This window comes from Chrysochloris asiatica, unplaced genomic scaffold (assembly GCF_000296735.1).
Source record: "Chrysochloris asiatica unplaced genomic scaffold, ChrAsi1.0 scaffold00305, whole genome shotgun sequence".
Lineage (NCBI taxonomy): Eukaryota > Metazoa > Chordata > Mammalia > Afrosoricida > Chrysochloridae > Chrysochloris > Chrysochloris asiatica.
Window position 1 is genome coordinate 1,403,300 of NW_006408823.1, and position 20,553 is coordinate 1,423,852.

Genomic DNA, 20,553 nt, shown 5'->3' on the forward strand with positions numbered 1-20,553 from the left:
CAGGCAGCCCCAGCAAGCAGGAGCTAGGGGGTGGGTAGGGTAGTCGTGGAGGTTCCCACAATCCTCTTCTCTGCAGGGAACAGCAGTGCGGCTGATAGAGGGGTGTGGGTGAGGTGGGCCCTGGGGAAGGGGCAGCGGGCAGGGCTCACTGTAACATGCAAAGTCCATTGGCTGAAAACAGGTTGCTTTTGGAAAATCAATACACGTATAAATATATAGACACAGCCAGACGCACACACGCAGATCTCGCTCTGCAAGCCCGGAAACTCAAAGTCAGAGCTGGCTCTGTGGCACCATGGGAGGGGTGGGGTGGGGGAGTCCTGGCAGGAAGGCGGTTTGGTCTCTGAGAAGTTCATTCACCAAACGCCCTGTCGACTTTGCACCAGATCCCTGGGTGCCACCTGAGTGGCTGTGTGTGTGGGTGCAGGACGAAGACCCTGTCTGGCAAGTCTCTCCTGTCAAGGACACCAGGGACCGGCGGGATGCAGGAGGGACAAGGGGGCCTGCAGAGATGTCCGCTCCCCCACCACGGGGCCAGGCCTCCGGGAGGGGGAGGGGCCTCCCTTATCTCTCTGCTTCCATGGCAGGGTGGGCCCTGGGTTCTGCAGCAGCCTGCTGGGGGGCCAGAGGTGGCCAGTCTGAAGCCGGGGAGGGAGGACCTGGAGTCCACAAGGGCGGCTGTGGTGGCTGGTGGTGCTGTAGGCCTCCTGGGGGTGAGGCAGCCGTTGGCCAGCTGGGCGCTGCGAAGTTCCCGGCTACTGTGCTGTGCGGGAAGTGGGGAGGGGGCGATGTAGCCCCTGTGGCCATGGGGCTGCCCCCACCCCCACCATGGAAGCTCTCAGAGGCCTTGAGACGGGAGAACATGGTGAGGGCATCAGGGAAGTTGGGGGGCGTGGCGGGGGTGTTGGCAGGAGTGCACATCTGTGGGTGGGAGGGAGAGAATGAGGGAGGAGTGAGGTCTCCCAGTCTTTTGTTGTCTCCTGTTCTCCGAGGCCACCTGAGCAACTCCCTAGTTTCAGGGGAGCCCCCACAGGAAGCCCACTCCCAGGGGCTCACCCAGAGGTGGGTGAACCCAGTCTGAGGGGCTAGGAGCCGGCCTGGGTCCTGCTCTGGGTGTCCCAGCACTTGCCAGCTCCCACCCTGGTCCAGCTGGGCTCCCCCCTCCCCAAGAACCACGGTACTGTTCAGGAGCTCCGGTGCCTTACCATCTGGTGGTGGTGGTGGCTGTAGGGAATGTTGGTCTCCTGGAAAAAGGCGCTGAGAGCCGTCTGTGGGAAGAAAGGTGTACGCTCACCTCCAGGATCCATCCCAGGCCACTACCTGGAGCCAAATCCCCACTGGGCTTCGTGTGGCCTGGAATCCTGGACTGTAGTGTGGGAGGGGCTGACGGAGGTGGCGCACCAGGACCCCAGTGCCTCCAGCTCACAGTCCTTCCTCTGCATGTACCTGGGGGGGGTGGGGTCCCTAGTCATTATGTGACTCAGGCACCAAGCAGAACTAGCCTGTTCTCACAGGAAAATGGTTCACTGGTAGCCCCCAAGTCCTTCCTGTGGCCTCACTGCTCCTAAGTGGCAGCCAGACCCTGGCCTCTGACAAGGGAGACTCCAGCCCAGCTGTATTCAGTGCAGACGCCTCCCTAAACCGCAGCTTCCCGGTGGGTGATTCCCAGCCCCTCTCCTGGGCTGTCCTGGAAGGAGGGAGACTGAGCTCCAGCTCCACCCAGCTGACTCCTCCCCTGCATGGAGCTGTTTCCCCGTCTCTGTGCCACAAGGAGTGGACACTAGGTGGCGTTCACAGTCCCCTCCCTGCACACCCTCCCAAGTTCCAGCAAGGGCAGCCCAGGGCAGAAACAGTCTACGTCTAGATTTTACACTTGCTCACACGCTCGCTCACCCAGGTTTCCAGTGGAATGATCTCACGGTGGAAGAGCAGGGGAGGACCTGCAGGGCTGAGCTACTAAAGGGTTTATAAGTGGTGGCTGTCTAATCCCAGCCACACCTTGCCTGCCTGTCCCACTGCATACGCCTGCCGGGGTTGTTACTGTTAGCAACCCCAGAAGGTAGGGACTGTTGCCTGTTTGCTATTTCCAGGAGGTAGAGGCAAAAAGTGAATGGCCCAGGCCACTCAGGGGCCAGCATGAGGCAAAGGGGAGTTTGAACACAGGACTGACTCCCAACCAGCCCTGTGGACAGGATGGGGAAGGGGGTTAGCCAGTCATTCTGGGTCTACTCAGACATGGGGCCCTGTTGTTGTAGCATCGGGGGACAATCCTGGTCAGCCCCCTCAGGAGGGCCATCTCACAGGAGGAGCATCAGAGGACAGGAAAGGAACTAGCTGCTCCTGTGAAAGTGCCTGGAAAAGCTGTAAGTCCCTGGTCCAGTCCTGGATGGACGGACGAGTTGGGGCTGCCAGCCCATGGCTCTACCCATCACAGCTCCTCCTGAGCCATCCTGGCTCCCAGGGCCTGCCCCCCAGGAACTTCCTGCGGCACACACCCTACCTCATGTCTCCAAAGCGGGTATGGGAGCTCCAGGCTGGGGGCTGGTGGCAGAAGTACCTCCCTGCCTGTGACAGCTCTTCCCCAACAGGAGCCCCAATGGCCGGCATGCTGAGGGGGAGGATTTCCATTGGGAATTGTTTCCCATTCCTTGTGCCTGCCTCAGAACCCCAAGCACAGTGGGTCAACTCACTCCAGAGGGCCCTCCCCTTACCTCCTGCCCCCATTAGCACCAGAATTAGAGAAGATGACCTAGAAACACCACCTCGGGCTGGCTGAGGGGGCCTGGGGTGGGGGGAGTTAGCCATGGGAGCCCCCCACTCACTCTTAACCTAGAGGCTGGGGTTCACAGCTGACTTTCACCCTCTTTGAACCTTCCCAGTAATCTTGTTTTGCAAATGGGGCAAAACTCTTAAGGAGTCCAGGGCACCATCCCTCCTCCAACCGATCCTCAGAGTCACCACACCGGTGCCTGGGACCTAGCACCACCCACCTGTGTGACTGAGGTGCCCAGCTGTGTGGGCCAGACAGGTAGGCATCCACATGGACACCTGCTCAGCCTCCCAAGCAGGGAGGGTACATAAATGCAGACACATTTACGTATGAGTTTTGCCACAGGCAGCCGTTGATTAGGGGTGTGGTTTGTTAGAGGAGAGATTGGGGAGTAGGGTGCTTCCCGAGGGTGGCCGATGGCCTGGGGCATAGGGTAGTCAGCTGGCCATGCGATCCTTAGAGGCTTCTCACATCCCCCAGGTAGATGTGTAAACTGAGGGCAGCAGAAGGAAGGAACCTGCCCAGAAAGTCAGAGCAGCAGCCCCAGGCATCTGGGAGGGGGAGGGAAGGATGGATTCGTCAGAGCAGAGTGGGTGAATCCCAGTCTGTCCAAACCTTCAGGCACGAAATTCTATCCCAGGCCAGCCCCAAGAAGCTGGCCAAGGCTCCTGTTGCCTCCAGCAACAGCCCAAGGAAGCTGAACACCTTGCCTGGGGTGGCCCCGGCCTATATACCTTTGGGTCAGGGAAGATGGGTGGCCTCCTGACAGCTCAAGCCGTGGGTACAGACCCCCTTGGGGTGGCGATACCTATCCAGCTGGCCTGAAAGCTACCAGCCACCAGGTGCACCCCTGCACAGACACGATGCTCCTGATGGGGGAGGGCACATGGGGTCACCGGGCGCTGTATGGACACATGTCACTCCGTCCTGGGCACGGTCATAACCACAGACCTGACGGTGACACCGGTCGCCCCCTCCCCTCCTGGAGCACACAGACATGTGGCGTGGCGCGGGGCATAAACAGACACTAGTCCCTACGCACAAATCGCGCACACGGGCCCGCTCAGTGGAGGCCTGGGCGTCCTCCTTCCGGTCAGCCGCCGCCCCGCCCTCCGCCCCGCGCCCCGGCCGTTACCCAAACAAAAGGGGGTCCCCCCGAATCCTGTCGGCTCGGAGGCCTGGGAACGCGCTTTCAGGGCCCTGGTGTGTGTGGGGTCTGCCTTGCCGGCCACCCCCACGGCGCCATTTCCGGGGGAGACGGCAGCAGCGTAGACGCGTCCCCGCGGGGTCCCGGCCTGACAGCCGCTGCCGCGGATGCGCGTCGGGGTTCGGCGTCCCGGGCGCGTGCGGTGCCGTCGGGGAACCGAGGCGAACCCGAGGACGCGGCCCCGCCGGGGCGCATCCCCCCGGGCACGTGTTCACACGGCCCAGTCCCCAGCCCCGGACCGGCCGGCTCGCACCTCGAACTGCCAGTGGGCCGCCTGCAGCAGCTGCTTCGCCTGGTCCGCGGCGCAGCCCGCCGTTAGCACGAACTGGTTAATCAGGAGCTGATGCTTGAGCTCGTCCATGTTCTCGGACAAGGTGCCGCTCCGCTCGCTCCTCCGCCTCACGCGTCCACCATTAGCGAGCGGGCTCCTGCTAATACAAATATTTACTGTGCGGCTCTGACTCACCGAGCCTCGCCTCGCTCCCGGCGGCGGGCGGGGCGACGGGCATGCTGGAACTTGTAGTCCGTCTGCCTCTTCCGCCGGTGCGCGCTCCCACGCACGGGGGCTGTGGGTGAGCTCGCCCACGCCGGGGGCACGAGTGATACGGGCTCACTGTGGCTCTCAGCTCCTGGGTGCCAACTGCCGGCCACACACAGGGGTCTTTGACAAGGTCACAGGACCCTGAACATTATTGTGGCTAGCATCCATCTGTTAGGTGGGGTATCCTTGGGTGTGTGTATGGGGAAAGGACCAGGATTAATGGCCAAAATCTGCTGCACTAGGCCTCCAGCCCCCACCAGGTGCGGTGAAGTCGATCCCACGCATAATGATCAGATGGACCAGAGTAGAACTGCCCCCGTAGGGTTACCTGGCCTTTCATCTACGGGCCAAGATCTTTCTTACACAGTGCTGCTGAGTGGCTTTGAACCACCATTCTGAATTCTTCCAATAAACGAGTAAATGAATCTGTCCTTAAAGATCTCCAAAGTACTCTTGATGCCAGAGCGCATCGCCCACTCCTGGCTCTCACCCAGACGCACAGTAGGCCCACAGACTGTCTGTAACCTCAGGCTCCTCGGGGTCCCCCTTCCCACGCACAATCTTGTGTACTTTAGCAGAAATCTCGAGCTGAGGAATCAGGGCGCTAAGACCGCGCGGAATCAATCTCCGGATGGCTGCAAACTCCCAATCCCAGAATGCCTCGGTTTATTTGCATCTCTCAGCCCCGATGACGTCAGTTGAGTGAGGACGCTCCTCGACCAATGAACGGCCACGGGGTGTTAGGACCTGGCCATATAAGGTAAACAAAGCTGGTGATCCAATGAGGCGGCGGCGGGGGCGGGCACGGGGTGGACGGGGGTGCGTCACGTGGCGGGCGGGAGCCGGGCCTGGGAGCGCGGAGGTAGGGCCTTGCGGGCAGTGTTTACAGCCTGCACATGCCGCTTCCGGTTGACGTCCAGGCTTCGGGCGTGTGGCTCCTGGGCTGCGGGTACCGGCACCTGGGAGGCTGGGTGAGGCCCAGTTTATTGGGTCCTTACTCTCTGGAGCGCGGATGGTTTGCTAGAAATCACGAGAAGAAACGTACAACTGCTAGTACGGAAAATTCCCTAAGGGAGCAAGCACAGGCTAGTGTAGGGTTTTAATAGATCTGATTTTGGGGGGCTGCTGCTAAACCGTGGCCTGGAATTAGAATTGAGTTTAATGGAGGAAGCTTTCCGAAGACGAGGGCCTGGTCTGTAGTGCGCTCAAGGTTGCCTTCCTGGGCCCCCATCCAGACCAGGGGCTCTCACATTAGCTGGCTGGATGATAATGGGGGAGTAGTGGGCAGGGCCTGAAAGATCTGAGGGTTCGGGCTAGGAGACATGAACTAACTCCTGAGGCAGGGGGCTTGCTGTCTCAACCCTGACAGGACCCACATATCCCCCGAGGCAATACAGTTTCCACCCTTTTAGAATCCACTGTGGGGATCACCTAGACTTCATAGTTTCTTGGAAGCCATGTGGCTCAAGGCATGAGACTTCTTTATTAAGAATGACCCCTTATTGTTAGGAGGCATTCCACTTCACCCACTCCTACTGAATGGATTCCTATTTAGCGACCCTTTAGGGCAGAGTAAAGCTGCCCCATGGGATTCGGAATCTGTCAATTTTTACCGAAGCAGACTGCCTCATCTTTCTCCCAAGGTCCCCGTGGGAGATTATTATACTTGGGAAGTGCTCAGAGCAGAGCTTGGGGCTGAGTGTGCTATCTGGATCCCTATGGGAAGCCCAAGTCCCATTTTACAGATAAGAAAACTTGGGCTGGAGTCCAGATCTCCTTAAACTTTTCCCAGGTTTCATGGCCAGTGGAGAAAAGCGGTCACTCCGGGGCCAGCCAGGTGTATTTCTGGCAAGAGAGGGTGGGTGTCATCCTGTCCTGGCCCCTGGGGGCTTGTCCTGCTCATCTAGGCAGGAAGTACCTTCATCCCTCCCCCACCCACATCCAGGTACCACTAGGGTGCCTGCTTAAGCTTGTCCAGCCCAGAATAAGGTCTCCTGGGCAGGCAGGCTGGTGGAGTGAGGCAGCTGTGACTAGCAGGTCAAAGATCACCCTGCTGGCCCCCAGGGCTGCCCCCCTCCCCCCCAGCTTGTTTTCCCAGGGACAGTAGGGAAGGAAAAAAAAAACAAAAAAACCTTGTTTTCAACCCAGATCAACCTGGCTGGTGTGGACTTTGGCTATCTGAGTAAGCTTGGCTGGAGCTTGACATCTGGGGCCAGTCACTGGGAGGGAGAAGAGGCTTTTCCTGAAGGACCCTCATTTTACCTGAGGCCCAGGGTGGTTGACGGTATTGTAGAAGTTCACACAGCCAGTCTGTGGAGGGCTGGAAGATTGGCCTCCCCTGCCCTCCTCTCCACCTCCCTTTCTTTCATGTATCCACAGATGTTCATCAAGACCCACTTTGAGCTGGCACCAAAGTGATGTGAATGCCCAGGACCCTCCCCACACAGGAGGCTTAAGAAGTCTACACCTAAGGGATAAAGGCCAGGAGGCTCTGCCTTATGTTTCAAAGAACCCAACCCAGGCTGATGAGGGGTCTCGCGCTGTGGCCCCTGCCTCCCTCCTGACCTCTGCTCCCTCCCTTGTGCCTCCCCTCATTGTGTCATTGTGGGGTTCTAGCCACAATAGCCTTAGAGCTCTTGGACTACATTTGTCTGCTTCCTGCCTCAGAGCCTTTGCATATGCTGTTCCCGCTGATTTGAACTTGGTCTGACCTGCCTTCCTCACACTTTGCCTGGTTACTTGTATCTCAAGCCCTATCTTAAATGTTACCTCTTCAGAGAAGCCTTCCCTGCCTACCCTATCAATAATAGATCTCCCAGATTGTTTTAATTCCCACTGTGAGAACTAGCTTTTGGTGGTCTATCTTCAGAATCAAGGAAATCTTGGGTGTAGCAAGTTGGCATGACAAATGGGAACTCTGAGAAGAGGAAGAGACTAGTTTGACCTGCTAGACTCTTTTAATATAAGAATACACCCATCAAAGAAGTAGGGGAAGTTCATGGGGAGGGGATGAAACTAACTTTAGATGAGAATGCTCCCTGTAGGGGCTAGTAGGAAAGACTGTAAACTCTTAAGTATCCAGTAAAGGGGAAATGGGAGGAGGGGCTTTTTCCGAGTTAGGTTAATAAAACTCTTTGTCAAATGGCCACACGGCACGTCTGCCCCTGTTTGGGGGCTGGGCGACCGATTTTGCAAAATCGAAGAAAGAAAACCTCACTCTCACTAAAATGAGTACAGATTGGATTACTTGAGCGTTTGTCTATATAGACAACATTTCTCACACCCACAGCACGTACCCATTTTGTAATTAGACACCCCTTACTTTGCTATCAGGAGGAACCAGTCCCTAGAAAAGGGCATTATCCTTGGTAAAATGATCCGCAAAAATGAGAAAGACCCTCAGCCAGATGGATTAACACAGTGGATGCAACAATGAGTTAGACAGATATCAACGATTGTGAGGCTGGTCCAGGACCCGGTGGTGTTTCCTTCTGTTGTATATGGGGTCACTGTGAGTCAGAACCAACTTGATGGCACCTATAACATAGCATGTGTTTTGAGGCACGTTGGTTGCACAGTACTTAAGTGCTTAGCACTAGCCAAAAGGTTGGCCATTGGAACCCTACAGATGTGGATGTGGCAGCCTGCTTCCATAGGTCAGTCAGCTTCTGGAAAGATGACAGCTTTGGAAACCTTGTGGGCACTTCTACTTTGTGCTACAGGCTCTATGGGAGTCAGAATCAACTCAATGGCACTGTCTTTGGTTTGGTAATCTTGTTAGTGTCTCTTCCCCTCTAGTCTGCAATTGCTCTGTATCTGGTATCTTCCAGTTGACACTGGTCCATCATCTGTTACACAGTAGCTGCATGATAAATATTTGTTGGTTAAATAAATGAATCACCCAGAATGCTGGTTGATTGAGAGCTAAATCAGAAGAGGCCCGACTCCCAGCTGTGCTTGGATAATCACAGAAAAAGAACGTTTTGGAGGCTTGAAGATTTTGAGCCCGAGGCTCTATTAAATGGAATGTTTAATGAATCCTTGCTGAGAGCCAGCCCCGGCAAATTTACTTCAGGGTTTTTTTTCTGAAGAGGGATGCTGTGGTCGGCGGAAAGAATTGCACGGAGTCATGGGTCGTGATGAATTTAAAATCTTCTTATTACATGCTTTATTTTTCTCTCATTTCTATGCTACTCTACTCTCTCATTCTTTACTGTCCTACTCGTTCTTTACTCCCCTGCTCATCTCTTCTGCTTCTTTTCTCCCTTCCCCTGCTCCTGCTCTACATTACTCCCTCTATCCTATCCTCCCTCCATTCTTTTCTCGTCTCCTCTCCACCTCATATTCCTTCTTCTCCCTCTTCCTCTCTTCTCCTTCCTTCTATTCTTTCTTACAACCCCCTTATATACCATTACAGAAAACATTGCTTTCATAGTAATCAGTTACATCAAAATACAATCAAGTCTGGGGCACATTCTTCATGATTTACAACAGGGATGAAAAGTTACAGCAAAGTGACATTATCTCAAGGCATACGAGACATTCTGGTGCCTTGAAACCTTTTAGTTAAACATTTGTTCCTACATAAATCTATTCTTTTCTCTGAGAAGCAAGTTAACCTTTACATGTTTCTTGACCTTTGTCTGTTAAGTCTTGTTAATTTTAGTTGTTAGGTGCAATTAACTCTCCATTAACTTCTTCCATACACTATCTGTTTATAGCCTACAAAAACATCACTTATCAGGGAAACTGAGCCTATGAAAAACAACTTCTCTATTTTACTGATCATTAATTTAAGAACGGCTAAGTCAGACTTTTTATTTAGTATCTGTATATACCCATAGCCTTTATCTATAGTCTAATTGTTTTTAGGAATTCTTGTACCCACAGCCCTTATTCATGGCCTTGTTGCTTTTAGGAATTCTTTATTGCCTTAAATAAGGCTACAAGGAAGACTGTTTATAATCACTAAACCTAAGCTGGTAGTAATTCAATTGACAAATCCTGTCTCCTAATAGTCTTAAGAACATTGTTAATATAAGTATTAAAACTACCTATGATTACAAGTAGAATAAAATGTAACTAATATATGGCTTCTAACCTTTAATAAAAGGAGCTCTGGTAGCGTAGTGGTTACGAATCGGGCTGCGAACCTTAAGGTCAGCGGTTCGAAACTACCAGCCGCTCGGCGGGAGAAAGATGAGGCTTTCTACTCCTGTAAGGATTTACACCCTCGGAAACCCTGTACAGGGTCGCTATGGGTCGGAACCGACTCGACGGCACTTAACAACAACACAAAAACCTTTAATAAAAATATACTAAAGTGTAGGAGCGTCAACATCCAAAGTAAAGGGATACTAATAAAATCATGAATAAATCAGATTCAAAAGGAAAAAAATAACTAGGGGTCTGTGCATAGAATATTATCTTTGCGGCTTTGCTATCCAAAGAAAAATAATTCATTGTAGCTCTGCTAAAACAATGAATTCTTCTATGCCCAGGTTTCCTGTGTCTCATTTCTTTATTTTAATTCCTCAATTAATAAAATTCCATATTATTATTATGGCCCCCGCCAAATCCTGTGTACAGCTGTGAAATGACAGCCATGCCCAGGATCCAGAGGACCCAGCATGGGTTCCTAGTGTTACTTTTCACGGGTAGATAGGTGTTGGAGCAGCGTAGTTCTCAGTATTTCACCAAACAGATGAGTAAATTGAATGCAGTGTTGGTATATTAAATGCTTTGTTGGTGATTCAACAGAAGGAAATCTAAATTAAGGGAAGAAAAAAAATCACACAGTGGTGGCAAAAGGAGGGTCTTCAGGTCCATCTAGGGCAAGAGACATCAAATCTGGAGCATTTGAGCATTTGAATCACCGGTGGAGGGAGGAGAATGAATTGGTTCAAATACCAGCTCTACCACTTACGTGCTGTGGGGCCTTAAAGAGGGGCACTTCACCTCTTCAATAAACTGATAATGAAAAGAGACTCTACATCAGAACCCTTGTTAGGTGCTGTTCCGTCAATTCTGACCCATAATGACTCCACATGGCAGAGTAGAACCTCCCTATAGGATTTTCTAGGCCATCTTGGTGTGCTGTAGGATAAGCACTTGGACAGCTAACCACAAGGTGGTGGTTTAAACCTACCAGTCACTCCCTGGAAACTCTTTAAAGGGTTGCTATGAGTCAGAACTTATTCGAAGTTCCCTAACAACCTCAACAGCTTTTACGGGAGCACATCACCAGGTCTTTCTCTCAAGGAGCCCAGTCTTTGGTTTGAACCACCAACCCTTTGGTTAGCAAGTGCTTACCATTGTACCACCATGGCTCCTTCGTCAGAATTGACAGAATATATGCAAAGCCCTCAGCACAATACCTAGCACATAGTTATTGTTGCTGTTGGGCGCCATTGAGTCGGTACTGACCCATCGCGACCTTATGCACAGCAGAATGAAACACATCCTGATCCTGGGCCAACCTCATTACTATTGCCACACTTGAGTCCATCAATGCTGCCACTTGGCCTATCCATCTTGTTGGGGGTCTTCCTCTTTTTCTCTGACCCCTCCACCTTACCAAACATGATATCCTTCTCCAGTGACTGGTCCCTCCTGACAGTATGTCCGAAGCATGAGAGACGAAGTTTGGCCATCCTGGCCTCCAAGGAGCACTCTGGCTGCACTTCTTCCAAAACGGATCTATTGGTTCTTTCGGCAGCCCATGGCACTTTCAATATTCTCCTCCAACACAATAACTCAAACAGATCAATTCTTCTACGATCTTCCTTATTCACTGTCCAGCTTTTGCATGCATATGAGGTTATTGAAAATACCATGGCTTGGGTCAGGCACACCTTAGTCCTCAAGCTGACATCTTTGCTCTTCAACACTTTAAAAAGGTCTTGTGCAGCAGATTTGCCTAATGCAATACGCCATTTGATTTCCTGACTGCTGCTTCTGTGAGTGTTGATAATTGATCCAAGAAGAATAAAGTCCTTGACAACTTCAATCTTTTGTAGTAGGTGCTCAGTAAATGGAAAGTTTGGTTGTTTGAGTGGACAGTTGAATCAGGTTCCCTGGGGTCTGGAGTCTCCCTCTTCTTTATACAAGTCTCCCAACTCCTTTATTCTTCCTGTGACTTTCCAGGTCCTCTGGAGTACAGGAAGTCTGTGTCCTGGCCCCAGGCCCCAGAAAGTTACCTGGCTCATTTTACTGACAGCAGTTCAAAACTATCAGCTGCTCCACGGGAGAAAGATGAGGCTTTCTGCTCCCGTAAAGATTTACAGCCTCGGAAACCCTGTATACAGGGTCACTATGAGTCGGAACCGACTCCACGGCACATAACAACAACAACATGAATTCAAGGAACCCTGGTGGTACAGTCTTTAGTATGCTCCATTCTTAACCAAAAGGTGGTTCAAAACCACCAGCTATTGGGGCGATGTGGCAATCTGCTTCTGTAAAGATGATAACCTGGGCAACCCAGTGGGGCACTTCTGCCCTGTGGAGTCACTGTTAAGTTAGAATCAACTTGCTATCACTAGGTTGGGTTGGGTTTGCTTGCGTTTAGTGATGAATTCTCTACCTGTCCTCCCTAGCTACTTTCTTGGTAGAGCATGGTTGAATACCAATAGACCTTGGTGTGTATAAGTTTTTTCTCTTCCAACCTCAGTTCATTAACTATAAAATAGACCCCAGCATAACCTGTGTATAGTGTTGTGTGTGTTAAAACCAGGAAAGTGCCTTGTAAACTTCAGTTTATATCCTGACCCTAATTCTTGCAAATCTGCCTGCAGCCCCTGACATGAAGCTCTTCTCCCTCCTTTTTGCTTCAGTTTTCCTATCTGTAAAAAGGGAGCGGTCTCCTGCCTTCCATGGTGGTGGTTATGTGCCGTGGAGTCGGTTCCCACTCATGGTGACCCTGCACAAGGTTTCTGAGGCTGTAAATCTTTATGGGAGCAGAAAGCCTCATCTTTCTTCCATAGAACATCTGGTAGTTTCGAACCGCTGACCTTAAGATTAACAGCCCAATTCGTAACCACTACGCTACCAGAGCTCCTTGACAACAACGTTGTTGTTAAGTGCTGTCGAGTCGGTTCGGACCCATAGCGACCCTGTATAGGGTTTCCGAGGAGCAAACCTCGGAACTTGTACTGCTGAACTTGTAGTTCAAATGGCTTTGCAGTCTGGCGCATTAACCCACAGCGCCACACCAGGACTCCGACAACAACAGTTATTGTTGTTAAATGCCGTAGAGTCGGTTCCGATCCATAGCGAACAACAATACGGGCTGTAAAATTATTTCTTCAAGGTGTGGCACTGTGTGTTCATGTCAAAGTCGTTTTGAACTGCAAGGTCGGCGGTTCAAGCTCACCAGTCGCTCCAAGAAGCCGTGTACAGGGTCGCTCGCTATGGGTTGGAATCGATTGGACGGCACCTAACAACAACAATTGTTCAGGACGCAGGACTGGAGAGATGCCTAAATTCTGACTGTGGCCAAGGCAGGCGCTTCACTTCTTGTGGGAGCTCCTGCCAAGTAAGCTGTTTCTGGGAGGCAGGTAAAGGTGTGCTCTCTGCTGGCCTTGGCAGGAGATAGCCTCCTGGGAAGTGGGGAAAACCATGGTCGTTCAAGGAGATATTTCAGAGTAGTAAATGGAAAACGTTAGGTTCCTAGATATGTCTCTCACTGAACAGATGAAGCTGACACTAAAGAGTTAAGATGTTAGTGCTGTGCTTGGAATGCAGAGGGAAGGACAAATTGCGGAGAGGTTGAGGGTGCTCCCCCTGTGGATTCTTGTCCATTTGGTTTACTCTGCATGGCTTGTCAACAACTTTTCAGACTTGGACGAGATGTCTTTCGGGAAATGTAGTCCACAGACGGGCCCCCTGCGCCGCGACCCCGTGCCCTCAGCGGCATCAGGACTCCATTTCCCAAGATGCTCCGAGCTCGGGAGGCGGAGGATGCCGTGGCGTCGGGACCGTGGCCGAGCCGGGGGTGGGGGCTTGGAGGCCGAGGCAGTTGTGGGCGAGAGTCCGTGAGGCCTGTTCTGGGCCATGTTCGCGTGAGGACCCGCCGCCGCCGCCGCCCCCGTCCCGGCTCCGGCCGCGCGCGCATCATGGGCTCTATTCTAAGCCGCCGCATCGCGGGTGTGGAGGACATCGACATCCAGGCCAACTCGGCCTATCGCTACCCCCCGAAGTCCGGTGAGCACGGTGGGACGCGGGCCTGCCCGAGCGGGTAGAGAGCGCAGGGGGACTCTGCCCGGCGCCCGGAACACCCCCCTACCCGGAAGCACCTACTCTCGCGTCGCTTTTTGGTCCGCGCCCCCAGGCATGCGTGGGTTTCGGGCTCGGGACCCCACTGAGCTGCCCCGCCGTCGTGGGCCCTGGCCCGAGGTCACCTGCGCGGCCACTTCCTGATCGGTGACCTTGGCTCCGTTCCGTCACCTCCCTCACCTGCGTAGGGGCAGCTGCGCGGTCCACACCGCCGGGGCCGCACGCTGCCTGGCACTTCGTGTGGGCATATCAAGTGACAATTGTCAGTAGGGCTGACATCACCACCACTACCATCGGCGTCCGCTCTTTGTGGCTGGTGTGAGGACGGGGCCAGTGTCTGGACGCTTTCCATGCCAACTGGGCAAGGCCGAATTCGCCTGCTATCTCTTTGGGTGGAATGGGCTGAAGGAGGTGGTGTGAAAACGAGGAGGGGGCTAGGAATTCCTGCAGAGAGGAGACCTTCAGCTAAGCCAGGGAACTGGATCATGGTTGCAGGGGGCTTTTCCGGCTTCTCTGGTCTCAGACCTAAAGTCATAAGGAAGGAGGGAGTGCCTTCCCAAGGTGTCAGCTGGGTAGCTTCTCACCTGGGACCAGGTGCCCAATTCCCAGACTCAGGTGAACCGTGTTCTGCTACCTCTTTGGATGAATGTGGGCTCTTCACTTTTGGCTGTTCGTGGTGGAGAGAGGATTTGGACCTAGTTGGGAACATTTCGATTGGGTGCTTCAGATCCTGGCTCCTGAGGGGTGTGAGCTGATGATGATGTCAGGGTGTCTTGGGCCTCTCAGTTAGCATCAGCGGCTACCAGGGTGTCTCTGCTTGTGGTTCAGGACCACCTTTGTCCACCTGGTGGGGAATTGCATTAGATATGTATTTTCTTAGACCCATTGGGATCTGGGGGTCTTGTGTGAGTTGCTGTCAAATCTGCCCAACTCATGGGACCCCATGTATGTAGGCCAGAACTACTCCAGAGGGATTTAGTGCTCAGCTGCTAACCAAAAGGTGGATGGTTCGAACCCACCAGCTGCTTGTGGGAGAACGATGAGGCAGTCTGCTTCTGTCAAGAGGATAGCCTTGGAAACCTTTTGGGGCAGTTCTGTTTGCTTCTAGGGTCACTTTGGCTTGGTGTGGCCATATGGGATATGCACTGGGTCACAAGGTCAGTTTGAACTGAAAGGTTGCTGCTTCAAATCTACCCGGTGTTCTTCAGAAACCCTCACAGGGTCGCTGTGAGTTGGAACTGACTCGATGGTGCTTAACAACAAGGGTCACTATGAGTTGAAACAGTCTAGATCGCGGTGGACTTGGTTTTTATTGAAATCTTTATGGAAGCAGTTCACCTGGCCTTAACTTTCAAAGAGCTGCTTGTGGGTTGGAACTGCCAACCTTTGGGTTAGCAGTTGATCACAAACCACTTGATTCACCTAGGCTCCTTTGCATGTTAAACGTACTTTATTTCCCCAGGTTTGTCTCATCTCCACTCAGGTTGGAGAGTAGCTCTGTCCAGATTTTAGAAGGAGAATGGGAAGTTACTGGGGCTAAGAGATGTGGGAGCACAACAGTCAGTTGGCTAAAAGGCACCCAGACCTACCAGACCAGAGGCTGTCATGCCTGCTTGTGTGCCAGGTTCAGTGGCAGGGCAGTCGGCCTGGTGTAGGCCATGGGGGGACTTTTGTGAACTGAGATTGGGAAATATCATCCTCTTCTCTCTCATGTTCATCCAACCTGTCTTTGGCTGAGTGACGTTAGGCAAGTTAGTTAACCCCTGGGCTACAGTTTTCTCATCTATAAAATGGGCTGATACGTTTAGTTGATATGTTTACCAGGTGCATAGAACCTACCTGATATGTAATTAGTGCTCCCCAAACGTTAGCTACTGTAATTGTTGAAACAGAAAAGTACAAGGTGATCAGCTTTGACCTGAGAGCAGTTGGCATTGGCTGACACAATCAGAAAAGTATAAGTTGAATGTGACTCCTTTTGTCTCCTGGGGCCAGAGTAAATGTAATGTCCCATACTTAGGAACTTGGATAGAACAATGCATACATGGCATTTTACAGTACCACTTTCAGATCTGCTTATGGTAGACGTGGTTAATCAACCATGGTACTCTTTCCTGCCAAGCCTGGACTTGGTTTCAGACTTCATTTAGTCAGTACTAAGTGACTGAAGCTGTTTGGCACCAGAGGCAAAACCCACTGGCCACCTTTGGTGAAACTGCCTGCTATAGTAATTCTCTTCTAGGCCTGTCCAGTCCAAAGACTGCCCTCTCTGGTGAATGTTATTTCTCAATCTACTTCCTCATTCTTTTTTTTAAAGTTTTTATTGTGAATTGAGTGAAAGTGTACAGGGCAGATCATCAGTTTTACATTCAACAAATCATACACCTTGTTTCATTACAATGATTATAATCCGCTCCATGTACCATCAGTTAACAGTATTTCTCTCTATTCATTTTAGCTCTTTTTTTTTTTTTTTTGACAGTCAGACATATATAATAATTTACACCTCTAAAGGGCACATTCTGCAAGTCGGCCTCCTGGCTGCCAGCTCTTAGTCCCTCTCTTCCCATGAGTCTAGAGTCCTCAGCTGCTCCCTCTGCATGTTCCCGTCTCTGCCTCCATCTCTGATGTCGCTGCTTCTCTGGATAAGGTCTCACATTCTGTTTGTGCTCTTCTTCCTTGATGGTCCTAGGGTCTTCTGTTTCTGGACTGTAAGATTAACTACTCCCCCGATTTTGTTACAGAATTTCTACCTTTACAATTGTGACAGTCACAGTTAGTCAAGATAACAATTAACTCACTCTTGAATCATAAGAATCTTATCCCCATCTCTTTTTACTAGACTCATCTAGACAAGGTGACAGCTATTCAGTGGGGACTCTTTCCGCCCCCCCCCAAACTAAACTCCCTCTTGAAAACTTGTAAGCCAGTCACTTTGTGCCTTTATCACCCCCTCATTTTAGGTAGCCAATGTCTAAGTTGCCTGTCCTTATCTACCTTGTAGACAGAGGGAATAGCTTTGATACTAGATGTGAAGACCCCCTCCCTCTCTGTTGGTATTTACAACTACTACCTCCATGAGTATATGGCAAGTTCATCAAATTGTAGCAATTTATCCTCCTTTTATCAAAAATTTTTTTTTTTTTTTTTTGGTATTTGTTTTTTTAATCTTTCCTTAGTCAAATTCTGGAGACCTGGTGTGGTGCTGTGGGTTAATGCGCCAGACTGCAAAACCGTTTGAACTGCAAGGTCACCGGTTCAAGCTCACCAGCTGCTCCTTGGAAACCCTATACAGGGTCGCTGTGGGTGGGAACCGACGCGATGGCACTTAACAACATCAACAACAAGTCGAGAGTTGTGATTATCAAGCTATTGAGGCTAGGTCAAATGGGTACTGTCTATTTCCTCATTCTTTGTGCCACCTTTCAGAGTCTCTGCCTGTCATAGTCCTAGCTCTAGCTCCTGGTCCCTAGCTTGCCTGGACACCTGAGATTCCGGGTCTCCCTAACATCCCCAGGAGTGTACCATCAGCTCAGGAAGGGACAGTGAGAGGCAGATGGAATCTTTAAAGCCCCCAAACCAAGCCCTTGAGTCTATTCTGACTCACTGTGAGCCTATAGGACAGAGTAGACAGAGCCATAGTGTTTCTAAAACAGTGTGTCTTTACAGAAACAGGCAGCTAGGGTTTCTCCTCGGATCAGTAGGTGGACGTGAACGGCCAACTTTTTGGTTAGCAACCAAGCGCTTTAACCACGGTACCACCAAAGCTCTGAAGGGACCCTAGCATTCAGTATACAGCGTGTTTTCCCAGCTGGAGACTGTGGAGTATGTGAGAAAAATTAGAGGATTGTTTTCTTAAGGAGTTGTAAGAGTTCCTTCTGTATTCTAGATACAATTATTTTATCAGCTGTGTGATTTACAAATACATTCTCCTGGTCTCTGATTTATCCTTTCACCTCTTTAATGGCCTGGTGTGTTACTCATTAGGCTGCTAATTGCAAGGTCAATAGTGTGAGTCCACCAACCGCTCTGTGGGAGAACTTGAGGCAGTTGCTTCTGTACATATTTACAACCTCAAAAGCCGAAAGCCCTATATAGGGTCGCTGTGCGTCGGAACAGACTCAGCGCCACACCCCACCAACTGTTGGTGTCTTTTAAAGAAAAAGAGTTTAACTTTGATGACGTTGGGTTCGTTATCTCACATCTTTGCCTTGTACGAGGTCACGTCACACAGACCCATCTCCTTTGTCTGTTTTCTAGACATCGTACAGGTTTAGCTCTTACAGTTAGTTTTATGAGCCATTGTAGGCCTGTGTGTATGCACATGTGTGCGTGGTTTCCCGTCAGTCTTTTGCTCCTGGATATCCAGTTATTCCTGTGTCATTGGTTGAAGAGATTTTCCTTTTGCTTTTGTGCCTCGCTCAAAACCCAGTTGGTGGTAAGCGCGAGGATTTCTATCTGGATCTTGGTTTCTATCCCAATGTCTGTGCCAGTGGTTCTCAACTGAGGCTGATTTTTTTGGTAACTTATTATATTTTTTTCATACAAAAAGGAACATTCTTTAATGACTATTAGAGGTGAGGAGGAAGGGACAGTAAGTAGTTCACTGGTTAGAGGGTTGTTGTTAAGTACCGTGGAGTCGGTTCAGACTCATAGTGACTCTGTACGGGGTTCCCTAGGCTGTAAGTCTTTACAGGAGCAGAAAGCCTCAGCTTTCTCCCGTGGAACGGCTGGTTTCGAACTGCCGACCATGAGGTTAGCAGTCTGATTCGTAATCACTACGCTACCAGAGCTCGTGTAGACACGTATTAACTTGAGTGATAGGGAAGGCAATATATAACAACAATAGTAAAATATGTTCATTTGGAATGGAAAATAAATGTTTACAAAGCTGTAACAGTATGAATGAATGAAGGTTTACAGAACAGATCATCAGTTTTGCATTCAACAAATCGTATATATTGTTTCATTGCAATGATTGCAATCCCCTCCATGTACCATCAGTTAACAGCATTTACCTTTATTCGCGTTAACTAACTCTTGCCTTCTTCCCCATGTCTTCTGATACCAACCAAGGGTGATTTTTTTGCCCTCAGGGGATATTTGGAAATGTCTGAAATCATTTTTGATTGTCAGAGCAGGAGGACAAATACTGCTGGCATCTGGTGGATAGAGACCACAGGATAGAATTGTTGGTTAATTGTCATCAAATTGCTTCCAAATTATGGTGACCTCATGTCTAAAAGCATGCCCTTAGATAACCCTACAAGCCTGGAACTGAACCCACTCTCAGAGATCACCTTGCAGCCAAACTCCACAGACAGACTGTATAAAGTGTAACACTGTAGCAACAGCAAAGGAACAGACTCCCAGTGTTTGCCCCCAACAAAGCTCTCAAGGCAGGAAGGGGGTAGGAAGAAGGCCAATGAAGGACAGTGAACTCAGGGAGGAAGGGTGCAGGTACATTAAGGGGTTGCAACCAATGTCCAAAAGCAAGTGTGTATGAACTATTGCATGCAAAACTAATTTGCTCTGTAAACTTTCACCTAAACCACAATTAACAAAACAAACAGTTAATGTTGAGGAAAACTAAGTGTCGTTATGATGCCAGTAAAGTTCCAGCAGAAGTCGTGTACTGATCTGCAGCTGCTGGGGGCACGCTATTCTTGTCAGATTCCCCCAGTTACAAGGTGAGGGTGCACTGGGGCCAGGAGAGAGGAGGAGCCGAAGCTCATGAGGTAAGTCTGTGGGAGGACCAGACTCCAGCCCAGCCCCGTCATCCTGCTCCCTCATCCTGCTCCCAGTGCCGGCCCTCCGAGGGGTCTCTGCTGGTGTGTTCCTCCTTTCTAGAAGCTTCAGTCTTACGGAGCACTTTGTACAGTTACAAGTCCAGGTGTAGGGATTTTCAAGCTTGCGAAAGTCCCTCTGGCTGCTGGTCTGGAGGTGATGGGTGTCCATGGTCTTCTTGGGGAGAGTGCAATTTCTACCTGGAGGTGTCCCATGCTGTGCATTCCTTCAGGGAGAGTGAGGAGGGCCAGGGGCGCTGAACTTAGGGACTGTGAGACTTTGGGGTGTTGCAGCCAGTAGTCATGGTGACAGTAGTGGCTGTAATTGATTCTGAGGGCCTGCCTCCCACGTGTAGGATTCTTTGTGTGTCCCGTTGTGGCTGACCTTCCATTCACTTGCAGGGCTGGCTTTGCTTTCCTTCTGCACAAGAGAGCTGAGGCTGGGCCAGGTGCAACCTGATCCCACAGCAGGCCATTGCCCGAGCTGAGGATCAAAGCAGGTGCCAGAACCCCAAGTCTGAGTCTGAGTCCGAGTGGGGAGTTGCAGAACTCTCGAGGAGTCCGAGTCTGAGTCCGAGTGGGGTGTTGTAGAACCCTGGAGGAGTCCGAGTCTGAGTCCGAGTGGGGTGTTGCAGAACCCTGGAGGAGTCCGAGTCTGAGTCCGAGTGGGGTGTTGCAGAACTGGTACCAACCAGCCCTCTCCCAGCCCTCTCGATGCAGCTGGTTGTGATCATTTGTTGCAGTGACCACACAGAACGCAGACTCCATTATTCATAGTTGCTTCTGTTAATTGCTGTGGAGTTGAGTCAGGTCTGACTGATAACAACCTTGTATAGGGTGAGCGGATGGTGAGTTTGAACTGCTGACCTTGTGGTTGAACCCAGCCTTGCAGTCAGTCCAGTGCTTATCCTACAGTGCCGTACCATGACCCCATAGTTAGAGGGTTTATTACGGAAGCCAACAGGGTACAGTT

The 20,553-nt window shown here is 51.0% G+C and overlaps 2 protein-coding genes across 4 annotated transcripts in view; one reads left to right on the forward strand and one right to left on the reverse strand.

Annotated features, from left to right (window-relative positions):
• Positions 1-564: 564 nt before the first annotated feature.
• On the reverse strand, positions 565-13,574 carry LOC102841948. Its single transcript, XM_006874909.1, has 7 exons — positions 13,398-13,574; positions 5,347-5,477; positions 5,009-5,122; positions 4,444-4,617; positions 4,231-4,405; positions 1,206-1,268; positions 565-921 (listed from the first exon to the last, which is right to left on the reverse strand). The coding sequence occupies exons 1-7, from the start codon at positions 13,572-13,574 to the stop codon at positions 565-567; spliced, it is 1,191 nt and encodes a 396-aa protein (XP_006874971.1).
• The window catches only part of MGRN1 (mahogunin ring finger 1, E3 ubiquitin protein ligase), a 59,757-nt gene continuing 52,723 nt past the window's right edge, over positions 13,520-20,553 (forward strand). For 2 of the 3 annotated variants that reach the window (XM_006874888.1, XM_006874890.1), the window contains exon 1: positions 13,520-13,722. In XM_006874888.1, the coding sequence (XP_006874950.1) occupies positions 13,635-13,722 (88 nt within the window). In that variant the 5' untranslated portion in view covers positions 13,520-13,634. The remainder of the gene's footprint in view (positions 13,723-20,553) is intronic. The other variant, XM_006874889.1, reaches the window with a different exon arrangement.